Raw genomic sequence first — 22699 nt, 5'->3', positions numbered from 1 at the left:
CTGGATGGTGTTTTTTCAAACATTTAACATGTGCCCTGTACTGTACTAAACAGATACTCTTTTTTTTTTTTTTCCAGATACTCTTTTAATCGTCACAATTCTTCCCGGGGCTGGGTACTACTATTAGCCCCATTCTACAGATGAGGAAACTGAGGCTTAGAGAGGTTCAGGAACTTGACCAAGTCTCACAGCTGGCGAGTGGTTATAGTCAGGAGTCAAACCCAGAGCCACCCGACCCAGGAGCCTGTGCTCCCAGCTGCTACCCAGTGCTGCTTCCCTAGAAGAATGGCTTGGATCTGCAGCCATCAGAGAGAGGCTCCTGAGTGCTTACAGGAAATGTGAGACATATGGCCCGTGATGTTATTCTGGTGAGTTTCATATGAATATGATCCTTAGACACTGCAGGTAGCAACGGAGTCTGGGCGGCACTGTGGAGGAGTCCCTCTTCCCGGCTGGACTACCAGGTAAGGGACAAAGTGGAAAATGCAGACTCCCAGGCCCCATACTTCGAGATTCTGATTGGCTAGATCTGGCATGGGGCCCAGGAATCTGATTTTTTAGTAAATGCTCCAGGTAATTCTGCTGCAGGTTTCCAGTTTGGGAAACAATGTTCTAAGGAACATGCTTCAGGAACACAGCTCTAGGGAACACTTTTATGTGGGTTGCGCAAACTTCCCGGGTAGTTGCTTCTGTTTCTGACCATATACTTTTACAACATGAACACTGGTCAAAAGACCTTCTGAGGAGCTTAAAGAATCCCTGACTTTTTTTTTTTTTTTTTTTGGCTGCGTTGGGTCTTTGCTGCTGCACGCAGGCTTTCTCTAGTTGCAGCGAGCGGGGGTTACTCTTCGTTGCGGTGCGTGGGCTTCTCATTGCTGTGGCTTCTCGTTGCAGAGCACAGGCTCTAAAGCGCGTGACCTTCGGTAGTTGTGGCACGAGGGCTCAGTAGTTTTGGCTTGTGGGCTGTAGAGCGCAGGCTCAGTAGTTGTGGTGCACAGGCTTAGTTGCTCTGCGGTATGTGGGATCTTCCCGGACCAGGGCTCAAACCCGTGTCCCCTGCACTGGCAGGTGACCTCTTAACCACTGTGCCACCAGGGAAGTCCCCCTGACGTTTTTAAGGTACTCGTTCAAGGCTCAGCTGGGTTTATGGGCTCTGAAACCTCATTTCTCCAGCCGCTACTTGGAGAATAAAAGTCACCTTCCGGTCATACTTGGAGCACCCAAAAAAAGGTGATTCTGGGGAGGCCACTGAAGCCAAGGGAAACGACCACAGCTCACTTCACTAAAACGTGCTCAGACACCTAATTTGAACATCGAGTCTTAGCTGGGTTTCAGGCGTTATGTATGCTTGATGGTGAGCTGCAAATTGCTACATTTCTGGAAAACTATTTGGCAACGGGCCTTAAAGTTCATATTCTCTGACCCAGTAATTCTATTTCTAGGACTCTGACCCAGGAAAATAATCAGAGAAGTATGCAAAAACCATACACAGAGATGTGCATCACAGCCATGTCTCTGACAGCCAAAACACTTCAGACAACCTATGTGTCTGTCAACTGGGGAATGGATCAACTGAGTATACAGCCTTTCGAAAGCATATTGTCTATAGCAAACCAAAAAGCTTCTGCACAGCAAAAGAAACGATCAACAAAATGAAAAAGCAACCTACAGAATGGGAGGAAATATTTGCGAACCACGTATCTGATAAGGGATTGATGCCCAAAATACATAAGGGACTCACAACCAATAGCAAAAAGCCAAATAACCCACTTAAAAAATGGGCAGAAGACCTGAAGAGACATTTTTCTAAAGAAGAGATTCAAATGATCAATAAGTACATGAAAAGATGCTCACATCCCTAACCATCAGGGAAATGCACACCAAAACCACAGTGAGCTATCGCCTCACACCTGTCAGAATGGCTTTTATCAAAAAAACAAGAGAAAACAAGTGATCACAAGGATGTGGAGAAGTGGGAATTCTTTTTTTTTGGCGGTACGCGGGCCTCTCACTGTTGTGGCCTCTCCCGTCGCGGAGCACAGGCTCAAGACGCGCAGGCTCAGCGGCCACGGCTCACGGGCCCAGCCGCTCCGCGGCACGTGGGATCCTCCCGGACCGGGGCACGAACCCGCGTCCCCTGCATCGGCAGGCGGACTCGCAACCACTGCGCCACCAGGGAAGCCCCACAGTAGATTTTTAAAGTTCTCATCACACACAAAAAACTGTAACTATGAAGGGGATGGATGTGTTAACTAACCATACCGTGGTAATAATTTTTTAATATATACGTATATAAAATCACAATATTGACTATCTTAAATGCATACAATGTTATATGTCAATTATATCTTAATAAAGCCAGGGGTAAAAAGCATATTATCGAGGAATTTTCACCACATGCTCACAAAACAACAGTTACTCGGAATGTTGCTATACACGTGTACATATACATACACAGGTACTCTGTAAAACGTTGATCTATATACCTATATACACCGTATAATGACAAGTCTTTGTTTATCTATGTCTAAATATTAAACAATAGAAGGAAGCCCACCAAAATGTTAATAATGATTACCTCTGAGTCATTTCTATTTTCTTCTTTACAGGTCTGTTCTCTAAATCAGACAAAGTTGTAAAATTAAGCCATGTCCTTTATAAATCAAGTTTTCAGAGAATTGTTAATGAAATGGGAAATGTGTATTACATAATATCAAGTGAGAATATAAGATAAAAATATATACTCAATATGGTACCCATTAGGTTTTTTAAATTATGTGTGTATATATATATATATATATATATATGTATTATATATAAATCAATCCAGGAAGATACCAATAACTGTTGTGTCTGTGTACTGGGATTATCGGTAATTATTTTCTTCATTCCACTTGTGTATCTTTTCCAAACTTTCTACAATGAGAACGTGTTAGCATTTTAAGTTGCATTTTAAGTTGCATTTTAAGCCACAGTTTCCACGAGGACCATCTCCTCTGGCCCCTGGCGGGAGCCCCCCTTACCGCTGGGGCGTGCTACGAGGTTCTGAGGAGCAGCCGTGGCTCCTGAGCTCCGTCCGCAGCCCGGATGAGCAGGCACCTCGCGGGAACAGCCCATTCACACAGGCCCGGGGGACGGCAACGACAGGGACAGGACGGCAACAGCGAGCATTGACTGAGCTCTTCCTGCGTAGCCCGCTCTGTGCCAAGCGCTGCGCGGGCATCAACTCTTTGAACTAGATGAGGCTGGCCCTCATGCCGCTAGGGGCCTTCTGTCTAATTCCAAGGCCCACGCGCTTACCAACATCAAACGCTGGTAAGGAATCCGCCTTACAGGAATATCTTTACGGCAAGTCTGTTTCTAAGCAGTGCATCTGCTATGCCCAGGACCTCCTTTCTGATCCATTTATGTAAGAATAGTGTTAAATTTTTACTTTGACCTACAATGATCGCTCCCTGAGGTCGTTTTCATAAATAACACATCCCACGGCTGTTCTTGTTTTCATCCTACCTACCTCCTCTTCCGATGGGTAAAAGCCAATGGCTCTCATGACAAAAGGAAGCTCTGACAGGCAGATGTGTTCCGACACCTTTCTGGTCTCCATTGTATCAATACCTTGACTACGGAGCTGAGAATAGTAAAAATAGTCTTCCAGCTCCTATGTGGAAATAAAGTGGAAACACAACATGCATTTTTGGCTTAAGTCTGAAGCAGCCATTCAGACTTCAAGGACATTTTCTAGAAAGTACATTTTAAGCTCAGTGGGGAAAACGGCTTTGGCAAAAAGCAAGAAGGTTAACCCCGGGCACATCTGTTTTACAGACTTAACTAGATGTTACCAGGAAGTGTTTACTCTGAGGACAATTACCCTGTAGAATTTTCCTTCCCTGCCACCAGACACCAGACCATAGAACGGGGTCAGGTCTTCGCCCCCAAGAGAAACTGCTGCCTCCAGGGCACTGGAACAATAAGAGGAACATCGTTATTAGCCAGCAGTCAGTCAGGAATGCAATGCGCCGCAAGGCTGCCCAGCTGTGGACCTCCGAAGGGTATTGCAGCGGGGATCCGATTAGGGTCTCTGTAAACTTGTTACGCAAATTCCCTCCAGAATGAAGCTGCAAATGGAAAATTCAATTTCAAGTGTGGAACCCGGTGGTACAGGGCACCCGCCTTAATGACGATGATATTCTCTTGTGGATGAAAGGGCAGACGCCTGGCGATTTGTCCGCGATCTCTGGGGGGAGGGAGGGAGGGAGGGAGGGAGGGAGGGTGGTGAGTCCACAGTCCCCCGAGCCAAGCGGCCCTCCCGTAACTTTTTTTTTTTTTTTTTTTTGCGGTACGCGGGCCTCTCACTGCTGCGGCCTCTCCCGTTGCGGAGCACGGGCTCCGGACGCGCAGGCTCAGCGGCCATGGCTCACGCCTCCTGTAACTTTAGATCTGCATGTGAGATCTGCATGTGACCACAGCCAGAAGAATGGGACGTGGCACAGGTGGACGGCCGTCGCTAATTGCTTCCATAAAAACTCTGGAGGCCGCAAGGGACCCACGCCAGTCAGATAAAAATAACGCTCTGCTCTCTAACACAGGGTCAGAGTTTTCCAAAAATAGGCCCTTTAAGTGGTAAGAAAACCTACTTTTTGTGTGAGGCTGACTTTGCCTCATACAAAATGCTAATAATCATATGGAAACATCTTAATAATCCACTAACTGGATTTCTGCTAATCAGACCACTGGCCTCTTTGTAGGGTTACTGAGACACACTTTGTGCAGACCATGGCGGGCAAGTGGTTGAGTACACAGGAGCTGGAGCCAAAGGGACGTGCCTGTGAGCCCTGGCTCTGCCACTGGCAAGCAGTGTGATCGCGGGCAAGTGACTTAACCGCTCGGGGCCCCAGTTTCCTATTTTGTAAAATGGAAATAATTACAGGGTCTGCCTCAGGGGATTGTTGTGAAAATTAAAGAGAATGCACAGAAAAGATTCCACATGAAGCCCTTCCTTTTTCTCCTGTGATGAATCTCTGTTGAGGCGTGGGGTTGATGTGAATCCCTGCCCCGGCACATTACTGCATTGCTTGGGCAGATCAAGGAACCCCTTGGAGCTAGTTTCCACATCTGTACAACAGGGATACCAACAGTGCCTACGTCACAGGATGGCCGTGAGGACACATCAGACAATACGTGGAAAGCACTCGGCCCAGGGCCTGGCTCAGGACCATTATTACTGTTGGAACTGGGTGTTGAGGTGCACCTACAGCTCTCCTGCAAAGAGTCAGCCACAAAACAGTCCTCAGTCCTCTTGTCACGGCCCCGCACAAGCCCCATCCAAGCAGGCTGCGTGAGGTCCACGAAGCTGGTGTACTCGCCAGGCGGGCCTGGGGTCCAGGTGGGCCTGAGGACCGTCTTCAGTAGGGCCCGGTCTTCACCCGGCTCTTGGCTCTGGTATTATCCATCGAGGCAGGTGTCCAGCTGAGAGGGCTCCCGCTCTGTGGCCTCCAGGCCAGGCCCAGGCCCAATCCCAACAGGCTCTGAGGGCAGTGAGGCCACTATTGGCCATTTGATTCTGAAGCAGGGCCAGGTAAAGGCCCAAGTGACATAGAGGAGCCTGTCACCACCAGGAAGGCCCCAGGCGACAGGCTCACAGAGCTGTGGATTCTCTGGGAACAGCCCTCCAGCAGTCAGGACTCCACCATGGCCCCTGCTTCCTGGCCACCGTCGGCTCAGCTGGCCCGGGAGCCAGAGGGACAGGGCTGGGCTTGTCCCGCCAGAGCTGGGGCAAGAGACTCCCTCTCTCTGGTGTGAAATCTGGGCACTGTCAGTGGCTGAGCTCCCACTGAGTGACGAAATCCAGCTCAGAGAGAGTGACAGCAACAGCAGAGGCGAGCGGAGAGCAATTGAGGGCGGGCTGGCCTGCTCTCCCCGCAGTGCGGCGACCCGAGACCCCGGGACCCGCTCGTAACTTCCCCTTTCTGCCTAAGTTGGGTTCTAACGCTTGCCACAAAAAAAGAGGTCATTGGGGCACAAGACGGAGGTACATTTATTGAAAACCTACTGTGTGTGTGCCCAGAAATATACTCAGTGCTTTTGGGAATGAGCTAAAGCCCAAGAAACAGTGAGCACTGCAACCAGCATATAGCAAGAGTTCAGTAAATGCTCCCCAGGGGTGAAGGGGGAGGGGGAGGGGAGGAGGAAGGGGAGGGGGAAGGAGGGGAGGGGGAGGGAGGGGGAGGGAGGGGAGGGGAGGGGAGGGGAGGGGGAGGGAGAGGAGGGGGGGGGAGGGTAGGGAGAGGGGAGGGAGGGGAGGGGGGAAAGGAGAGGGAGGAGGGAAGAGAAAGGGGACCTTACCCCAAGATCTGGCCCTTCACTTCCCTGTGAGCTCAAACCAACAGATGATCCTTCCTTGCCAAATGTGCTAGAGTTGCACCTCCTACTCCCGGGCCTTACACACCATCTGTCGGGGCTTCAGACCAGGGTAATGAGCAGAACTGAAAGTCTTCCGGATTCACAACAAAAAATTTTATAAATAGACATTACTGTTTAAGAATACGTCAGTTTTATGTTTTTCACAGTTGTTACTGTAAATACCTTGTGCCTGTTCATGGATTATTTTATTCTAAAATATTTTGTCAAATGTGTATCAACCAAATTAAAAACAAAGGCTCTCATGTTAGCAACAACAACAAAAAAAGGGGGGGAGGGGAGGGAGGGGGAGAGGAGGGGGAGGAGGGGGAGGGGGAAGAGGAGGAGACAGAGGGGAGGGAGGAGGGGGAACAGCAATGGTAGAAATCACCACCCTCAAAACAGCTCTGAACACAGTGATAATATCCCCATTTAACAGACGAAGAAACTGAGACTCAGGGAAGGGAAAGGACTTGCCTCAGGTCACACAGCAAGTAGTAGGGAAGGTGGGATTTGAATCCAGGTCTCTCTGCTCTTGTCTGAGCAAGGCAGCAGGATTACAGGGGGGTGTGAGGTTGAGCACAAAAACGGGGGATTTTAAAACAGATGCCAGGGCTTCCCTGGTGGCGCAGTGGTTGAGGGTCCGCCTGCCGATGCAGGGGACACGGGTTCGTGCCCCGGTCTGGGAGGATCCCACGTGCCGCGGAGCGGCTGGGCCCGTGAGCCGTGGCCGCTGGGACTGCGCGTCCGGAGCCTGTGCTCCGCAACGGGAGAGGCCACAGCAGTGAGAGGCCTGCGTACTACAGAAAAAAAAAAACAACAAACAGATGCCAGACAAGGAGAGAAAAAGGGTGGCCTGCCAGCCAAGACAGGAGGAAAGATGAGGGAAGGGGTCTCCCAGGGGAAGTTTGAGATGCTGCAATGATAGTTTGGGGGCCTAGGAGTGCGCTGGTTAAAATAAGGTGAACGTGAGAGGATTTACCGTCTTCATTTCACCCTATGACTCACCATCAGTAGATCTGGTAGGGAATTTTGTTTGTTTACTTGTTTAGGGTTTTTATATTTCTTCCCGTTAGTGAAGCACTGAACATATTAAAACACCAGAAGAAGCAATGAAGTGCTAATTAGTTTATAATGATCTTCTGTCCCTGAAACAGATTAAATTGAAATTCTCAGAAGCCTGGACTCTGGCCATTCACAGGAAAGCTACTGGAAAGTGGGTGCTTTTTTTTTTTTTTTTAAATCTCTACTAGTGCAGATCCCAAGATGACTGAGAAGAGGACAAAAACGAAAAAAGGAACTCTGTCCTCCCGCAGGGTGCGGCTTGCCCCAGCGGTCCAGGCAACAGGCTAGGTGTCCAAGAATTAAGCAGCTCATTCGGGGGATGTGATCAGGAGGTTCTTTTCAAGGGGAGAGCTCACCTCCAGCTTCTAAATTCCCAAGATCTGCCCTCTTGGGTGAAGGCAGAGGTGAAGGTCACGGAGCTGCAAACTGCAAACTGAAACCCCCGCGGTTCCAAAGCGGATTAACCTGGCTGTTCTTGCTCCTATTTGGGTGAAGGAGCGAAGCTTCGACGTCTGCACAGAAGAAAGGTGAGCGCGTGGCAGACAGCAAGGGGAGCGCTTTCACTGGGAGCCATGAATCAGGTTTGTTCTTTTAGGAAAAGCTTGGTGCCTCCAAGCTGCTTTTACCCAGCTCCTCAATGGGACCCTGCCAGGCAGGGGGCCACCTGAGAGGCAGGGGCTTGGAGAAGGTGGTCAGGCAAGGAACTGGCTCTGCCCTGGGGCTGCTCGCTGAACTGGGGGAGATGAGAGCATCACCATAGTGGTTGCCCCCTTTTTTAGTAACAAAGATCCTGAGCTCATAAGCAAATGCCTTTATAAGGAAGAAGAGACAAAAGGAAATGATTAATTTGCTGAGTCCTTATCTCTGTGCTGTGTGCTTTACATCTATCAGCCTACCTGATCCTTACACGGATCCTGTAACAGTCCCTGTTTTTACCCCCATGTACCCCCGTTTCACAGACAAGGAATCCAAAGATCAGAGCTGCTGAGAAACCTGCCCTAGGTCCCACAGCCTGCGGAGAGCAGGCTTCCAATTTGAACCCTTGTCTCTGACTTCAAAGTCCGTGTCTCTCTGATGCTCAACCATGCAATTCCCCGGCCTCACCCTAGGCAGAGATTCTCGGCTCAGGGCCGGGGGGTGAGAAGAGCAGACTGCAAATACACATTTCAAATGATACTCTTACTATTTCTGTAACACACTCTTCGGAGATTCAAGCTAGATCTCTAACTGGTGTGAATTTGCAGGCGGCGGCAGGGTGAGAAGTATCTCGTGGGGCCCGGCTGAACAAGGTGGAATCACACGGCCTCACCTGCAGGTACCATGGGCCCCTGGGACAGAACAGTAACCTTTCGTCTGCACGTTGATAGGAGCGGGGGTCGCTGGGAGCACCCCAAAGGCAACACCTCCGTCTTGGCTGTCTTTGTACCCGCAGGCCTAGCACAGTGCCTGGCATGTCGTAGGGGTTTAATACCCGTCTGCTGCTCCTGAGTGAAAAGAAGGGGCCTCCACTCGACACCCTTCCTACAGAGCCAAGCTTCTCGGCGCATCACATACCTTAAATTGATTGTCCACTGCACCACCGACCGATCCTGCCCTCCTGCTGTGAAGGTGTAGCGGCCGTCATAGGAAACGTCCATTCCAGCCACCCCGCTGGGGTGGCATATAAGAGCAGATGTCTTATGTGGGTTGCCATCAACTGGTAAGATCTGAAGTCCAACCTAGAAAGGAAGATGTAACTAGATATTCAGACTCAGATAACCGGGCCCCAGGCCGGGCCTGTCAGGGTCACCTGTCCCCTCCAGATCTGTTTACGGGAAGGACCCGTGTGTCTAGAACCAGCCCTCTCAGTGTGTGAGAGCTGCATTTCACGTGGCTGGGGCTTCGCACACACCGTGCCCTGAACGGTGGTCCCCTGGGAGAGAGACACAGGTCCCACCAGGGACACAGAAAGGAAGCTTTCCTCCTGTCTTCACGGTCACACGTCCGGCCTCTTCCAGGACAATTCTGGCATCTTACGATTTTACGCCTTCCCATATAGTCATCAAATACACAACTAAGTGTAACTAACTTGCATGTCTTTGTAAGATTTTTCCTTGTAAAGAAATCAGAAAAGAAAACCCTTTGATGGACCATGTGTCTTGCACTTGGGGAGCAGAGGAGACGAGGCGACTCTGCTGAGAAGCGTTTCTGCTCATCCACAGCCATTTTCACTGTGGAGCGGGATGGCGGTCGCGGGCTTGGCTGTGAAAGCCGGCCTTCTTGAGTCTTGAAATACCTGAGACCGCCTCCGGCTCCAAGTACACACACGGCCACCTTACGGGGCAGAGAGCAAAGGGCTGGTACCTTGTCCCTGTTAGTAAACACCGCGTAGCGTTTCTGAAGTTCCAGAGGCGTTTTCACCGGGAGGATTTGTATCCGCTCAACGGGAGATCCGTAAACTGGCCCGAGGAGTGTCTTTCTGCAAGAGAAGAAAGGAACGCCTTCGCAATGCCCCAGAGCCCAACGCAGGTTTCACGACCTGCTCCCTTTCACGTTGCCCGATACTTTTTCAATTCTGAATTTCCCGTCGTGCTGCTCAGCTAAGCCCCGTGTAAGAACCTCGCCCTCAACCACGAACAGCGGCCGTAAAGAAGGGGCAACGGCTCCAAACGGGCGAGCGCTCTGGGGAAACTGCTTGCGAAGGATGCTCTTCGCGGCCGCGGCTCTGACTTTCCTCCTTGACAGCTGAGTGGAAGGAACACTGCGCCTCAAGAACGTGCACGCGAACAGAGGATGGGACGACGGCTGCAAGCACGGGAGGAACGCCAGCAGGATGCGGGGAGACAGCCCCGTCCCCACGGCGGGGCCCAGACCTCAGCCTGGTGTCCAGACAGCTGGCGGCAGGTCTCAAGGCAACGCGCCGATTCCCAGAGCTCCATCTGGGCACCAAACGCTAATGAATCGCACCCTCACGACAGACCGACTGCTGAATGCAGACACTCTCACGCGAATTCGGCATCTGATCCGAGGGGAGGCTCCCGGACAGGACCTTGCACACTCGCCTCCTGAGGCCTGGGAGGGGCACTAGCCGCTTTTTATTCTTTTGGTTTTTTAATATGTATATTTTTTACAGTATATCATTGTAGCTTGCTTGCTTATTTATTTATTTATTTATTTATTTATGGCCGCGTTGGGTCTTTGCTGCCGCGCGCGGGCTTTCTCTAGTTGCGGCGAGCGGGGGCTTCTCTTCGTTGCGGTGCGCGGGCTCCAGGCGCCCGGGCTTCAGTAGTTGTGGCTCGCGGGCTCTAGAGCGCAGGCTCAGTAGTTGCGGCGCCCGGGCTTAGTTGCTCCGCGGCACGTGGGATCTTCCCGGACCAGGGATCGAACCCGTGTCCCCTGCATTGGCGGGTGGATTCTTAACCACTGCGCCACCAGGGAAGTCCCCACTTTATATTCTTAATTATGTATCTTTTTTTTAAAAAAAGAGGACCCACAAAGCCAAATACACTTCCCACCCCACAAAACTTGGGTCTGCCCCAGGGTAAGGACGGTAGCTATTTCATCTTATTACATTTTAAGCCCCTCATCGTTTGGGTGTGTTTTCTCCCTGGGCCTCCTGCACCCAGCCCGTGTGTGGTGGGAACAGGAGACGCTCCTTGTATGTCTTTCTCGAGCACCTCGCTGTGCCAGGCACCGTGACGGGAGGTCGGAACTCAGAAACGAGCGAGATTTGGTTGCTAACCTCGCAGCCCTGCAGGAACAGCACACGTGGAAGCACTGTGAGGGGAGAAGTGAGGTGACAGGCAAATTCCCGGCACGGAGCCTGCGCTGAGGGAGGAGTGACAGGACGTCTATCAAGCTGAGTTTGGGAAGGTGAATTCGAAAGGCAGAGAAAATACGGAGGTAATGGAAAAACAGGCAGTGGGCACAGAAGGTCAACGGTATGGGACGTGGACTATTGCTTGAAAACTGCAGAAACGGTAGAGGAGAAAGAAGGCTGGTGGAGGAGGGAGGTAAAACCGAAGAGGTGAGCGGGGGCGAACTCTGAAGGTGGACTTGACCCTGACCACTGGGCTGCAGGAGGTAGGACAGTATCGGGCTGGAGGACCCAGGATCAGGTTTACGTGCCCAGAGAATTAGGTGAAATGCTAAAAACACTAAAATGACCAGCTGGTAGACAATGCGTCGGCTAATTATAGGTCACCCTTATCTAGTCATTTGAGTAGAAGTGTTTAAGGACTTTCCTCAAATATCATTGAGTGGGTAGAGGCAGGGAAGAGGATGGTTAAGAGCACAGACTCCGGTTTGAACCCCAGCTCTGACCCTTAAAAATTAGGGGCAAGTTGTGGAGAAACTGGAACCTTCAGATATTGCTGGCAGGCATGCAAAGTGGTGCAGCTACTCTGGAAAACAGTCTGGCGGTTCCTCAAATGGTTAAATACAGTTACCATACGATCCAGCCATTCTACCTCTAGGTCTACATCCAAGAGAAATGAAACAGATGTCTACACAGAAAACTGATGCACAAAGGTAGGCCAAAGAGTAGAGACAACCCACCTGACAACTGATGGGTGAATAGATAAAATGTGGTCTGCGGATACAATGGAATACTATTCGGCCATTAAAACGAATGAAGAGCTGACACAGGCTACACCATGGAGGAACCTTGAAAACATGACGCTGATATTATATGACTCCATTTACATGAAATGTCCAGAACAGGCAAATCCATCCAGACAGAAAGTAGACTGGTGTTGCCAGGGGTGGAGCAGTGGGGGATCAGGGGGGAAAGGACGTGAATGGGTTTGGGGGGTAATGAAAATGTTCTTGGATTAAATAGTGATGATGGTTACACAACTTTGTGAGTATAGTAAAAAGCCACTGAAAATGGTAAGTGTTATGGTATATGAATTATACCTTCATTTAAATTATAAATAAGCAAAAGAAAAAAAAGTCAAGCCGGTCAACCCCTCTGGGCCTCAGGTTCCTCACTGGTAAAATAGGGATAATGGCAGTATTTACCCTGTAAGACAGTGGTGAGCGCTAAATAAGTTAATATATATAAAGCACTCAGAACAGTTCCTGGCGCATAGTAGGAGCTACATAACTGCTACCTAGTACTGCCAACATTTCTAACAATTTCATAAAATTAATATCTTTTTCTTCTGATGGAAAACATCTTCCATATTCATTGTGAACATTTTCAAATATTGAGACATAAAGTAGAAAATCTACCCATAACGCTACATGGCTGCACCCTTTATTCCAATATAACCATGGGTAATAGTTCGGTGTATACGACTCGAGAATTTCTTTTATATATATTCTAGCCCATATAATTATAATTTTAGATGAAAATATATAAGTTACATAAATATAATTTTAGATGAAAATATATGCATGCATATTTGGCAATTTGCTGTCTCTCATATTATGCCTTGGAGATATTTCCGTGTTACTATGTAGAGAGCTATCTTCTCTTTTCTTCTTTTCTTCCTTTTCTAAAAGCAGCATCATGTTTCAGTGTACTGACGAGCCATCATTTAACTAATTCCCTATTAATGGACATTTGGATTGTTTCCATTTTTTAAAATATTTTCAAACAAGACATCCTTTTACTTATGTCTTGGCATCCTGTGTGAGTACTTCTGTGGGCTACATTCCTAGAAGTCAGAAGACAGGCTATAATTTAATAGAGGGTAACAAACTGCTGTCCCCACACCTCCCACCCCCGCCCGCCAACAGCCGGTTGGTTCCCTTACACCCTTGCCGACGCCGGGCGCTATCCATCATTTTTATCTCTGCTAATCTGATTTGTGAAAAATGATGTCTTGTTTTCATTTGCATCTTTGATGTACTGGTGAGCATCTGCTCATAGGTTTTATTGGCCTTTGTCTGTGAACTGCCTCTTCACGTTTTCCAAATGCTTTTAAATGCATTTTTTAATCATTTTGGATTTATCTTCAAAAGGCAATTCCTTCCCGATTAAGTTGTGGTTACAGGGCTTTATTATTCCTACAACTTAAAAGATGCTTTATGCAAGGTGTTTTTACTTTGAAACGATGAGAATGTTTTCACTAGATAGAGGTGGTAGTTGCACAACATTGTGAATGGACTAAATGCCAGTGATTTGTTCACTTTAAAACGGTTGGTTTTACGTTATGTGAATTTCACCTCAATAAACTATTTTTTAAGAAAGATGCTTTATACGAATTTCCAATTGATCTTCAATGGCAGAGACTCCTAACTTAACGGCTCTAAATGAAAGCACTAATTCGAAAAGATATACACATCCCTATGTTCACTGCAGCTTTACTTGCAATAGCTAAGATATGGAAGCAACCTACATGTCCATCAAAAGATGAATGGATAAAGAAGATACACAATGGAATAAAAATCTTGTCATTTGTGACAGCATGGATGGACCTAGAGGGTATTATGCTAAGTGAAATAAGTCAGACAGAGAAAGACAAATACTGTATGATTTCCTTAGATGTGGAAACTAAAAAACAAAACCAATGAACAAATGTAACAAAATAGAAACAGAATTACAGATACAGAGAACAAACAGGTGGTTGCCAGAGGGGAGGAGAGATGGCGGGGGACGAAATAGGTGAGGGAGATTAAGTGGTACAAACTTTCAGTTACAAAATAAATGAGTCACAGGTATGAAATGTACAGCGTGGAGAATATAGTCAATAACTATGTAATATCTTTGTACAGTGACATATTGTAGTGATCACGTTGAAATGAATGGGAGTACGTATAAATGTATAGAATCACTATGTTTTGTCACAAGAACTAATATGGTGTCATAGGTCAATGATACTTCAGAAACAAAGAAACTCACAGAAAAAGAGATCAGATTTGTGGTTACCAGAAGGGAGGGGTTGGGGGAAGGGGGAACCAGATGAAGGCAGGCTAAAGGCACAAACTTCCAGTTACAGGATAAATAAGTCCTAGGGACGTGATGTACCACATGGTAAATAGAGGGAACTCTGCTGTGTGTCACACAGCAAAACGGGTAAGAGAGTAAATCCTAAGAGTTCTCATCTCACAGAAAAAAATGTTTTTCTAGGGACCTCCCCGGTGGTCCAGTGGTTGAGAACCCGTCTTGCAAGGCAAGGGACGCGGGTTCGAGCCCTGGTCGGGGAACTAACATCCCACGTGCCGCAAAGGGCAACTAAGCCCACACAACAGAACTAGACAGGAACCCGCGTGCCGCAATGAAGAGCCCGCGTGCCGCAACTAAGACCCAACGCAGCCAAAAAATAAGATAAATAAATAATAAAGTTTTTTAAAAAGAACTGTTATAAAGAGTTATACAAAAAAAGTTTTTCTATTTCTTTAATTTTGTACCTATAGGAGCTGATGGATGTTCACTAAATGTACTGTGATATCACTTCACGATGTAAGTCAAATCATTATGCTGTAGACCTTCAACTTATACAGTGCTTTATGTCAATCATATCTCAATAAAACTGGAAGAAAAAAATAATAGCCACAAAAAATGCAATGGATGGAAACATTTTTTTAAAAAACAAAAGAAATTTGCTTTATGCTAATTTCCCACTGACCTTCGATGGCAGAAGCTCCTCACTGCTTGGCTCTGTGTCTGTTACTAACTGTTAGCGGCAACTCCGAGCCTGGGCCGCTCCACCCCGCATCCCCCAGCCACCTGCTCAGCCAACTCGGAGGTTCTCAGGACTGGGCACATCTATGGGATATTCCTTGTCCAAAAAGTTTGTGTCCCTTAAAGATGACGTACAAAGACTCTGAAAACTTCCTAAAACTCCTTTTTACATATTTCTTTCAAATGTCTCCTTCCCAGTGTTTTAACAGTTAAAAAAAAAAAATGTGCTGGATTTCTCTCCTGTCCCTGCCACGTGAAATGGCATTTTTCAGTCATTTTTCCTTGGGCCCTTCTAAAAAGGGTTATTGCGGGGGGGAAAAAAAAAGATCCTGGGTGATCCTGGCCTTTTGAGGACCTATCTTATCTGAGATACATTTCCAAAAAAAGGTCTTCCTCAAGCATGGGGCCAGCCGCCGTTGGTGTTTTCCGACTTCCTCCTCCTGGGTGGGGTCACTAAAGCATTCTCACCTTCAGTTTCTCCTGCCTCTGCTCTTCCCCGCCATACCCACGAGGCAGCCAAACCACAGGCAGAAAGAGGCTGCCTGCCAGAGCTGACTAGCTAGGATTCCAAAGCCGGGGCTGCAACAGGGCCCAGTGATGCCGAGGAGAGGTCAAAGTCACAGCTTGCTTCAAGGGTCAAGTCCTGCCCCGACCAGCAGCTTGACCTGGGGCAAGTTTTATCACCTCTCGGATCCCCCGTGGCACAATCCTTTGCAGGTTCACTGCAGATGAAACGGGATGACAGATGCAGGGCCCCGACACGGGGATCGTGCACCATAATCAGTGCTCATCACGAGAGGCAAAGCCTGGACCCACAGGCCCAGCAGCACAAGAGGCCAGCCACAGATGCAGGCCTACTTCGGGATGGAGGAACCACTGCTCTAAGATGCTAAGCTTTGGATGCCCTGGGCTTGGTCCTTTGACTGCTTCTCCATCTACCCTTCCCCTCTGGAATCTTCTCTCATCTCATGGCTTTAAACCACCGGGTGTGCTGACCTCAAACATGGGTCTCCAGCCCAGCTTCTAACATGAACTCCACTTCCCCAATAAAATGCAAATTTCATGGTGACAGAAACATTGTTTTGTTTTCATCTCCATCTTCAGCACCTAGAACAGCATCTGGCCCAGGTAGGGGCCCAGTATATAGTTACTGAGAGAACAAAGAATGCTATCAGTTGAACTTAAAACTCCTTTAAGAACTGAAGAATAAGAAAAATTAAACAACTGGTAGTATTCAGGTGAAACTATCTGGAGTTTTTTCCTTAACGTCTTTATTGGAGTGTAATTGCTTTACAAGGGTGTGTTGGTTTCTGCTTTATAACAAAGTGAACCAGCTATACATAGACATATGTCCCCATATCTCCTTCCTCTTGCGTCTCCCTCCCACCCTCCCTACCCCACCCCTCTAGGTGGTCGCAAAACACCAAGCTGATCTCCCTGTGCTATGCGGCTGCTTCCCACTAGCTATCGATTTTACATTTGGTAGTGTATATATGTCCATGCCACTCTCTCACTTCGTCCCAGCTTACCCCTCCCCCTCTCCATGTCCTCAAGTCCATTCTGAAACTATCTGTTTTTATCCACCAGGGAAGAACAGAAGATTTTATCACACATCAGCAACTTCTCTGGGGCCTCGGGGTCCAGTTCCTTCCCTGAGCCTCAGGCACTGAGCTCTGGGTACCTTATCCCTGTGCAGTGCTGGGCTCAGAAACAAGGGCTCGGGGTTTGAATCCTGACTCTGGCACTTCCTAGCCATGTGACCTTTGGTGAGAACGACCTCCCTTATCTGTGCCTCAGTTTCCTCCTCTGCAAAGTGAGGAGGGTTGTGATGGTAGCCAAGCTGCTTGCAGGTCCTTAAGGTGGGACTTGAAACAAGCCAGGCGCTGAGAAACTGATTTACGTGCCATCAGCGGGAAGCTCCCGGGCTTACCTGCACATTTTTGTGGTTGAATTAAAAAGCTTCACTTTGTAGCCACTGTTGCAAATGAGCAGGAAGAGCTCCTTGGTAAGTGGCGGGTACCAGACCATACAGGTGGGGTAGTTGCCCTGGTCGGTTCGGTGAATGTCCAGGACTTCCAGGTGGTCTTTGTAGCTCTTGAGTAGATTATACTCGATCTACAGAGAAGCCCAGATGAACACACATGAGGACTGAGGTGAATGAAGTCAGTCAACAGTCCTTTCCTGGGGAGAGACAGCATCAGGTCTTCTAGGAGAAGACTTGCCTAAACTTCTACACCTAATAAGCTACCAATACGGAGTATCCATTATGAGCAATTTAATACTCACGACTCCCCAGCCAAGCAGTACTGTTGTGCCCATTTTGCAGATGAGAAAACAGATGTTCAGAGAGGTTCAGTGGTTTTCCCAAGGTCACACAGCTAAGAAGTGGGAGGGTGAGAATTAAAATCTAGGTCCAACTAACTCCAAAACCTGAACTCTTACAGTTATGGTGTACTGCTTCACTTATCATTATCTTGGGAACTTTTTGAGGGTAGGAACTAATTCATATCGAAATCTCAGCACTTGACAGTCATAAATTAGCAGTCTGCTGAATTCCACACATATGTAGGCTTTGGTGGCCAGACCAGCATGGATGGACAGAAGGAGGGATGGATAGAATAAAGGAAGCAAGGGGGGCAGGGAAGGAAGGAAGTGAAGATGGATATGCACAGATGGATCGTTGGAGTTTGCATCTTTGGGCTCGATCATGTAATACTGCATTTGCCACTGTCTCTACCTTTCCCTCTGATATTCTCTGAGTTGTCACAATGAGGTAAAAGCCTGGCCCTGTCCCCTAGACACACAGGACGTGTAAGCGTTGGCTTCGAAAGGTACACCGAGAGGCAAGGGTGGCTGAGCTGTCCGTGCTGTGGGGAGTGCCCCCACCCCGCCGTCAACGTGCCACTTCCCAGGAGCCTCCTCACTCAGGACACAAGTCCCTGCGTGGTGTCAGAGCCGTGGGAAGGCCAAGTGCCAACTCAGAAAGGTTTTCGCTACTTTGTCGTACGTTCATTTTCTCAAACAAACACACGTACTGTTGGTCTGGTTCTGTGCCAGACGCCAGGGAGGTAACGAGAACGAGACATGCTCCTGGTGACCAGGCAAAGGGAAATGAAGCAGCTCACCAAGAGTCTGTCTCTCCCGAGGCTCAGCAGTCTCGGCTCATTGCTGTCCAGATGAACCCCGAACAGGACACTTCGGATGCTCTTGCGATGAGAACGAAGTCTTGCCAAATACTCCCAGACCCTGCGTCCATTTCTGACTCTCACCACGTAAACGGCCACGGTGAAACTTACATCCTGAGCATGAGCAAAAGAGCAGAAGTTGCTCCTTTCCGGATTTTGTTAACTTAAGAATCATCACTATGTTTTTCATACTAACTTTGCTTTTAGAACTTTCATGCGAAAAGAAAACCTTTGTCTATTGGAGCAAGTAGTAAAATAATGCCCATTTTGCAGATGAGAAAATCAAGGTTCAAAGTAGGTAGGTGGGGGCAGGGAGAGACGATATTTGTCTGACACTATGGTCTTACTCTCCTTGCTGCTCCCCACCTCATTCTCTACTGGAAACTGAAACCCTGACTCTTTCTGCCTTTGTCCTCCCTCCTCTTTATCCGGCTATACAAAACTTTAAAAGGTACAATTAAAAAATATATACACGGTGGCTGAAAGCGACAGGGGTCGGGGAGTGGGCGGGAGCAGCCTGAAGGGACCTGGGGCGCCAGAGTCAGCGCGCTGCTGGGAAGCGTGTAAGGGACAGAGGCTCAAGCGAAGCCGGCTGCTTCCCCGCACCCCACCCCATCCCCCAAGAGAGCTGGCAGGAAGGGAGAGGTTGGGGGTCCCAGAAAAATCTTTACTGAGATTAAGAGTCCTATTCACAGAGGGAAGGACCAGCATCCGAAATGCTCAGTGGAAGACTCCGCTTAAATGAGAGTGTCATCTCGTCAAAAATCAAAGGGAAAGATAAAACCCTGGATGCAGAGAAAGGGTTCCGAAAAACTAACAAACCAAAACGAGCTGTCAGAGTAGCAGAATCCAAGTCTGGAAGTTCTGAGGCCCTGGTCTTGTTTTCAGGCAGAAGTCCCCCCACTGCCCCCACCCCTTTCTCCTTTTATAACAGCTTTATTGAGAAATAATTCACCTCCTACACAATTCACCCACTGCAAGTGTACAGTTCAACGGGCTTTAGTATATCCACAGAGCTGTGCAGCCATCATCACAGTTTTAGAACACTTTCATCACCCCCAAAAGAAACCTGTACCCTCTAGCAGCTACTCCCCATCCCCCCTAACTCCCAGCCCCCGCCCCTGTGGCTTTAAAGAAGGTTGCTGAGCCCCTGGACAGCGTTCAGTGAAAATTCTCACAGCGGTCGCCATATACTGGGAGTCGTGGGAGAAGCTGACGTGAGTCACACTGGTTCTGGAATATTTGAAAGGCTCTGGGATTTCACTTTCTAAGGACATTGCATCAAGAATGTAAACGGTCCCTTCTGTGAAGCCAGCTCCGAGGAGAGCTCCTGAAATCACAAGCCAGAGAACAATGATCAAAAAGGACTTCGGGGCTTCCCTGGTGGCGCAGTGGTTGAGAGTCCGCCTGCCGACGCAGGGGACGCGGGTTCGTGCCCCGATCCGGGAGGATCCCACGTGCCGCGGAGCGGCTGGGCCCGTGAGCCGTGGCCGCTGAGCCTGCGCTCCGCGACGGGAGAGGCCACAACAGTGAGAGGACCGCGAAACGCAAAAAAAAAAAAAAAAAAAAAAAAAGAAAAAAGGACTTCATTCACTCAAGAAACATTCACTCCACGCCAGGTCTTGTTCTAGGTGCCGAGGAGAGAGCAACGAACACGACAGACAAGGTCCTGAGAAGGAGGAGTAAACTGGAAAGCATGGCATCGTGGGGTGAGGCCAGGCGGTACGGGGCTCTGCGGCGTCCGGGGGGAGAAGGCGGCCCATCTGGCCCAGTGCGGGGAGAGGGTCAAGGTAACCTTCCTGGAGCTGTGACAGCCAAGGGATTAGCCATTTGGGTCTGTTTTCAGTTTAGAACCTAAGACAGGCTGACAAAATGAAAATACCTTCGGGGTTGTAGGTCAGACTCTGGACCCCAAGCCCCTTCTCAAAGATCCTGCTGAAGAGGTATTTTTTCTGTTCATAATCCCACACTTTGATCATCCCACAGAAACTCCCGATGGCAATGAGGGGCTGGTACGGGTGGCAGGAGATGGCACAAATGGCATCCTTGGGCTCCACAAATAACTTCTCAAGTTTGGTCCCATCTGCTGTTAAGTGGTACACTGACGCATCCGACGTTCCAATGATAAAATTCCTGTTTGCCAAGGAGAGACCCAACAGCCTCAGTGTTTGCAGGGAATGGGGCACGCCAGCTATTCTGCTTCTAATTGCACATGAAACGCCTCTGTCGTCTGTAATTTGGTGACATTATTAACCCAACATCTCCAAAAATATACCACCAATACCCAACAGCCTCCATTTGCAAGTGAAAAAGCCCACATTTCTACATGTAAATTGAGTCATTAAGTATGCAGATGGACAGTCAGTTGTACAATTAGCTAATCTGCACATGCAAATATTCATTTGTGTATGCAAATATGGAGTTTGGTGCACACATACAGATGTGCCTGCAAAGACCACAAGGGTAATTAAGCAGACTCACAGATAATTCTGTCTTGAAATGTTGTGGCTATTAACTATCAAATCCCTTTAACGGTAGTGCTGGGACAAACTCAGCTTCGAGAAAGGAGACCAACCTCCAGCGAAGGACTCCAGAGGCAACAGAGACTACAGCCCTTTCCAGCTTCCCATCACTAGACATTCTTAACAGGAGAATGATGTTTCATTTAAAAAATCGATTAGAGAGTGACTGTAATCAGCGAAGGAGATCCATCTGCAAGCCAGGTAAGGGACTGACCAGGGAGGCCGGCTCCCTCGAGTTCGCAGCCCAGGAACAGGGAGAACACCCCACTGAACACAAACTAAAAGAAGACATCACTTTTTGACCACGCCAACGATGAGATTCATTAACAACTCACCTTCCCATAAAAAGGTCACCTTTTAAAGTGCAGCCTGGAGGGTAGTTTGTATTTTCGGTCGGAGGAGTTGCCGGGGTCTTTGAGAAGGACAGGCTTCTTATGGAGCTCAGTTTGAAGTGGCTGTACCAGTTCACAATGGACAGGGTGTGATCGTAGAACTTGATGTTACCCCGAATGTCACCTGTGACAATATAGCTGAAATGGAGAATAACATCGGTTTGTTAAATAACGGTAACGAGTACCATCTACTGAACACCTAATTATATGTCAGCCCCCGGAATCCGGGCACTGTAAAAACTTTCACTTAATACTGCCCTGGGCTTCCCTGGTGGTGCAGTGGTTAAGAATCCGCCTGCCAATGCAGGGGACACGGGTTCAAGCCCTGGTCTGGGAAGATCCCACACGCCGCTGAGAAACTAAGCCCATGTGCTACAACTACTGAGCCTGTGCTCTGGAGAGGCTGCAAGCCACAACTACTGAAGCCCGCGTGCCTGGAGCCTGTGCTCCACAAGAGAAGCCACTGCAGTGAGAGGGCCGCGCACCGCAATGAAGAGTAGCCCCCACTCACCGCAGCTAGAGAAAGCCCGCACGCAGCAGCAAAGACCCAACACAGCCACAAATAAAAACAAATAAATAAATTTATTTTTAAAAAAATATTGCCCTATGTGGCTGATTTTACTGTCATCCCAGTCCACATCTAGGAAACTAAGGCTCAAGGCCTCGGATCGCCAGATTTAGCAAATAAAAACGCAGGATACCCAGTGAAATTTGAATTTCAGATGAACAATGAGTAAATTTTTAGAATAAGTATGTCCCATATATTGCACGGTCCCCAATGCAGTTGCCCCATGCAACATTTGGGACGTACGTAAACCGGGCAACCCTATCAGGGCCACGTGGCTAGACTATGCAGGGATCCAGGTGTATCTCATGCAAAGTCCATGCTCTCTGCTCTCCTCTTCCCTGCCCCCCAAGATCAGCCCCATGCAATGGCAGTGGGCTGTGAGTTACATCCTCTGCCGTAAGACTACAGATGACAACAGAGTCCATCAACCATTCCTCTGAAATCACGCAGGCCGGCAACGGGATAGAGGAGGACGCTGCTGTGAGAGCGATCGATCGTAAAACCCCGTCCAGTCGCCACAGCCAAAGGCGGTGCTGCGTGACAAAACAGCTTTTATTTCCAGTCCTCAGAGCCATCCCAAATGGTCCTGTTGTTTTTAAAGCCTCTGACATAATTCTAATCACGGGGGGCGGGGGGAGGTGTGGGATGAATTTTCTCTTATATACGCAAAGTGATTAAATGAGCCTTCTGATTAATAAGCAAGGCAGGTGGGCCGAGTAATTGGCTAGAATGTCATTCACAGCCCTCTGCTGGACAGAAACGGCAGAACAAGCCAAGTGTTTTCTGAGACCTTCTCCTGCAAGGGCTCTGGGGTCCTGGCTGGGTTTTATTTAACATGGAAAAAAGGAAACCCAGGCCTGGTCTTCCCTGGGTCCTAACCCCCAACAATTTAAAAGTTGATTGCATCATCAACTGCAATTCTACTACTGTCTTTTCGCATCAAGTGAGTAAAGATGACG

At 48.5% G+C, this 22699-nt stretch overlaps 1 protein-coding gene across 7 annotated transcripts in view; it reads right to left on the bottom strand.

Annotated features, from left to right (window-relative positions):
• CFAP251 (cilia and flagella associated protein 251) overlaps positions 1-22699 on the bottom strand; it is a 64784-nt gene that overhangs the window by 13622 nt on the left and 28463 nt on the right. For 6 of the 7 annotated variants that reach the window (XM_067016131.1, XM_059040735.2, XM_067016132.1 and 3 more), the window contains 9 exons: positions 21116-21310; positions 20141-20391; positions 19437-19588; positions 18199-18372; positions 17004-17188; positions 9805-9919; positions 9016-9179; positions 3869-3959; positions 3515-3658 (listed from right to left, as the gene is read on the bottom strand). In XM_067016131.1, the coding sequence (XP_066872232.1) occupies positions 3515-3658; positions 3869-3959; positions 9016-9179; positions 9805-9919; positions 17004-17188; positions 18199-18372; positions 19437-19588; positions 20141-20391; positions 21116-21310 (1471 nt within the window). The remainder of the gene's footprint in view (positions 1-3514; positions 3659-3868; positions 3960-9015; positions 9180-9804; positions 9920-17003; positions 17189-18198; positions 18373-19436; positions 19589-20140; positions 20392-21115; positions 21311-22699) is intronic. The other variant, XR_010837096.1, reaches the window with a different exon arrangement.

Source organism: Kogia breviceps, chromosome 15, assembly GCF_026419965.1.
Source record: "Kogia breviceps isolate mKogBre1 chromosome 15, mKogBre1 haplotype 1, whole genome shotgun sequence".
Taxonomy (NCBI): domain Eukaryota; kingdom Metazoa; phylum Chordata; class Mammalia; order Artiodactyla; family Physeteridae; genus Kogia; species Kogia breviceps.
The sequence above is the reverse complement of the archived record's forward strand: the minus strand, read 5'-3'. Positions and strand labels throughout refer to the sequence as shown.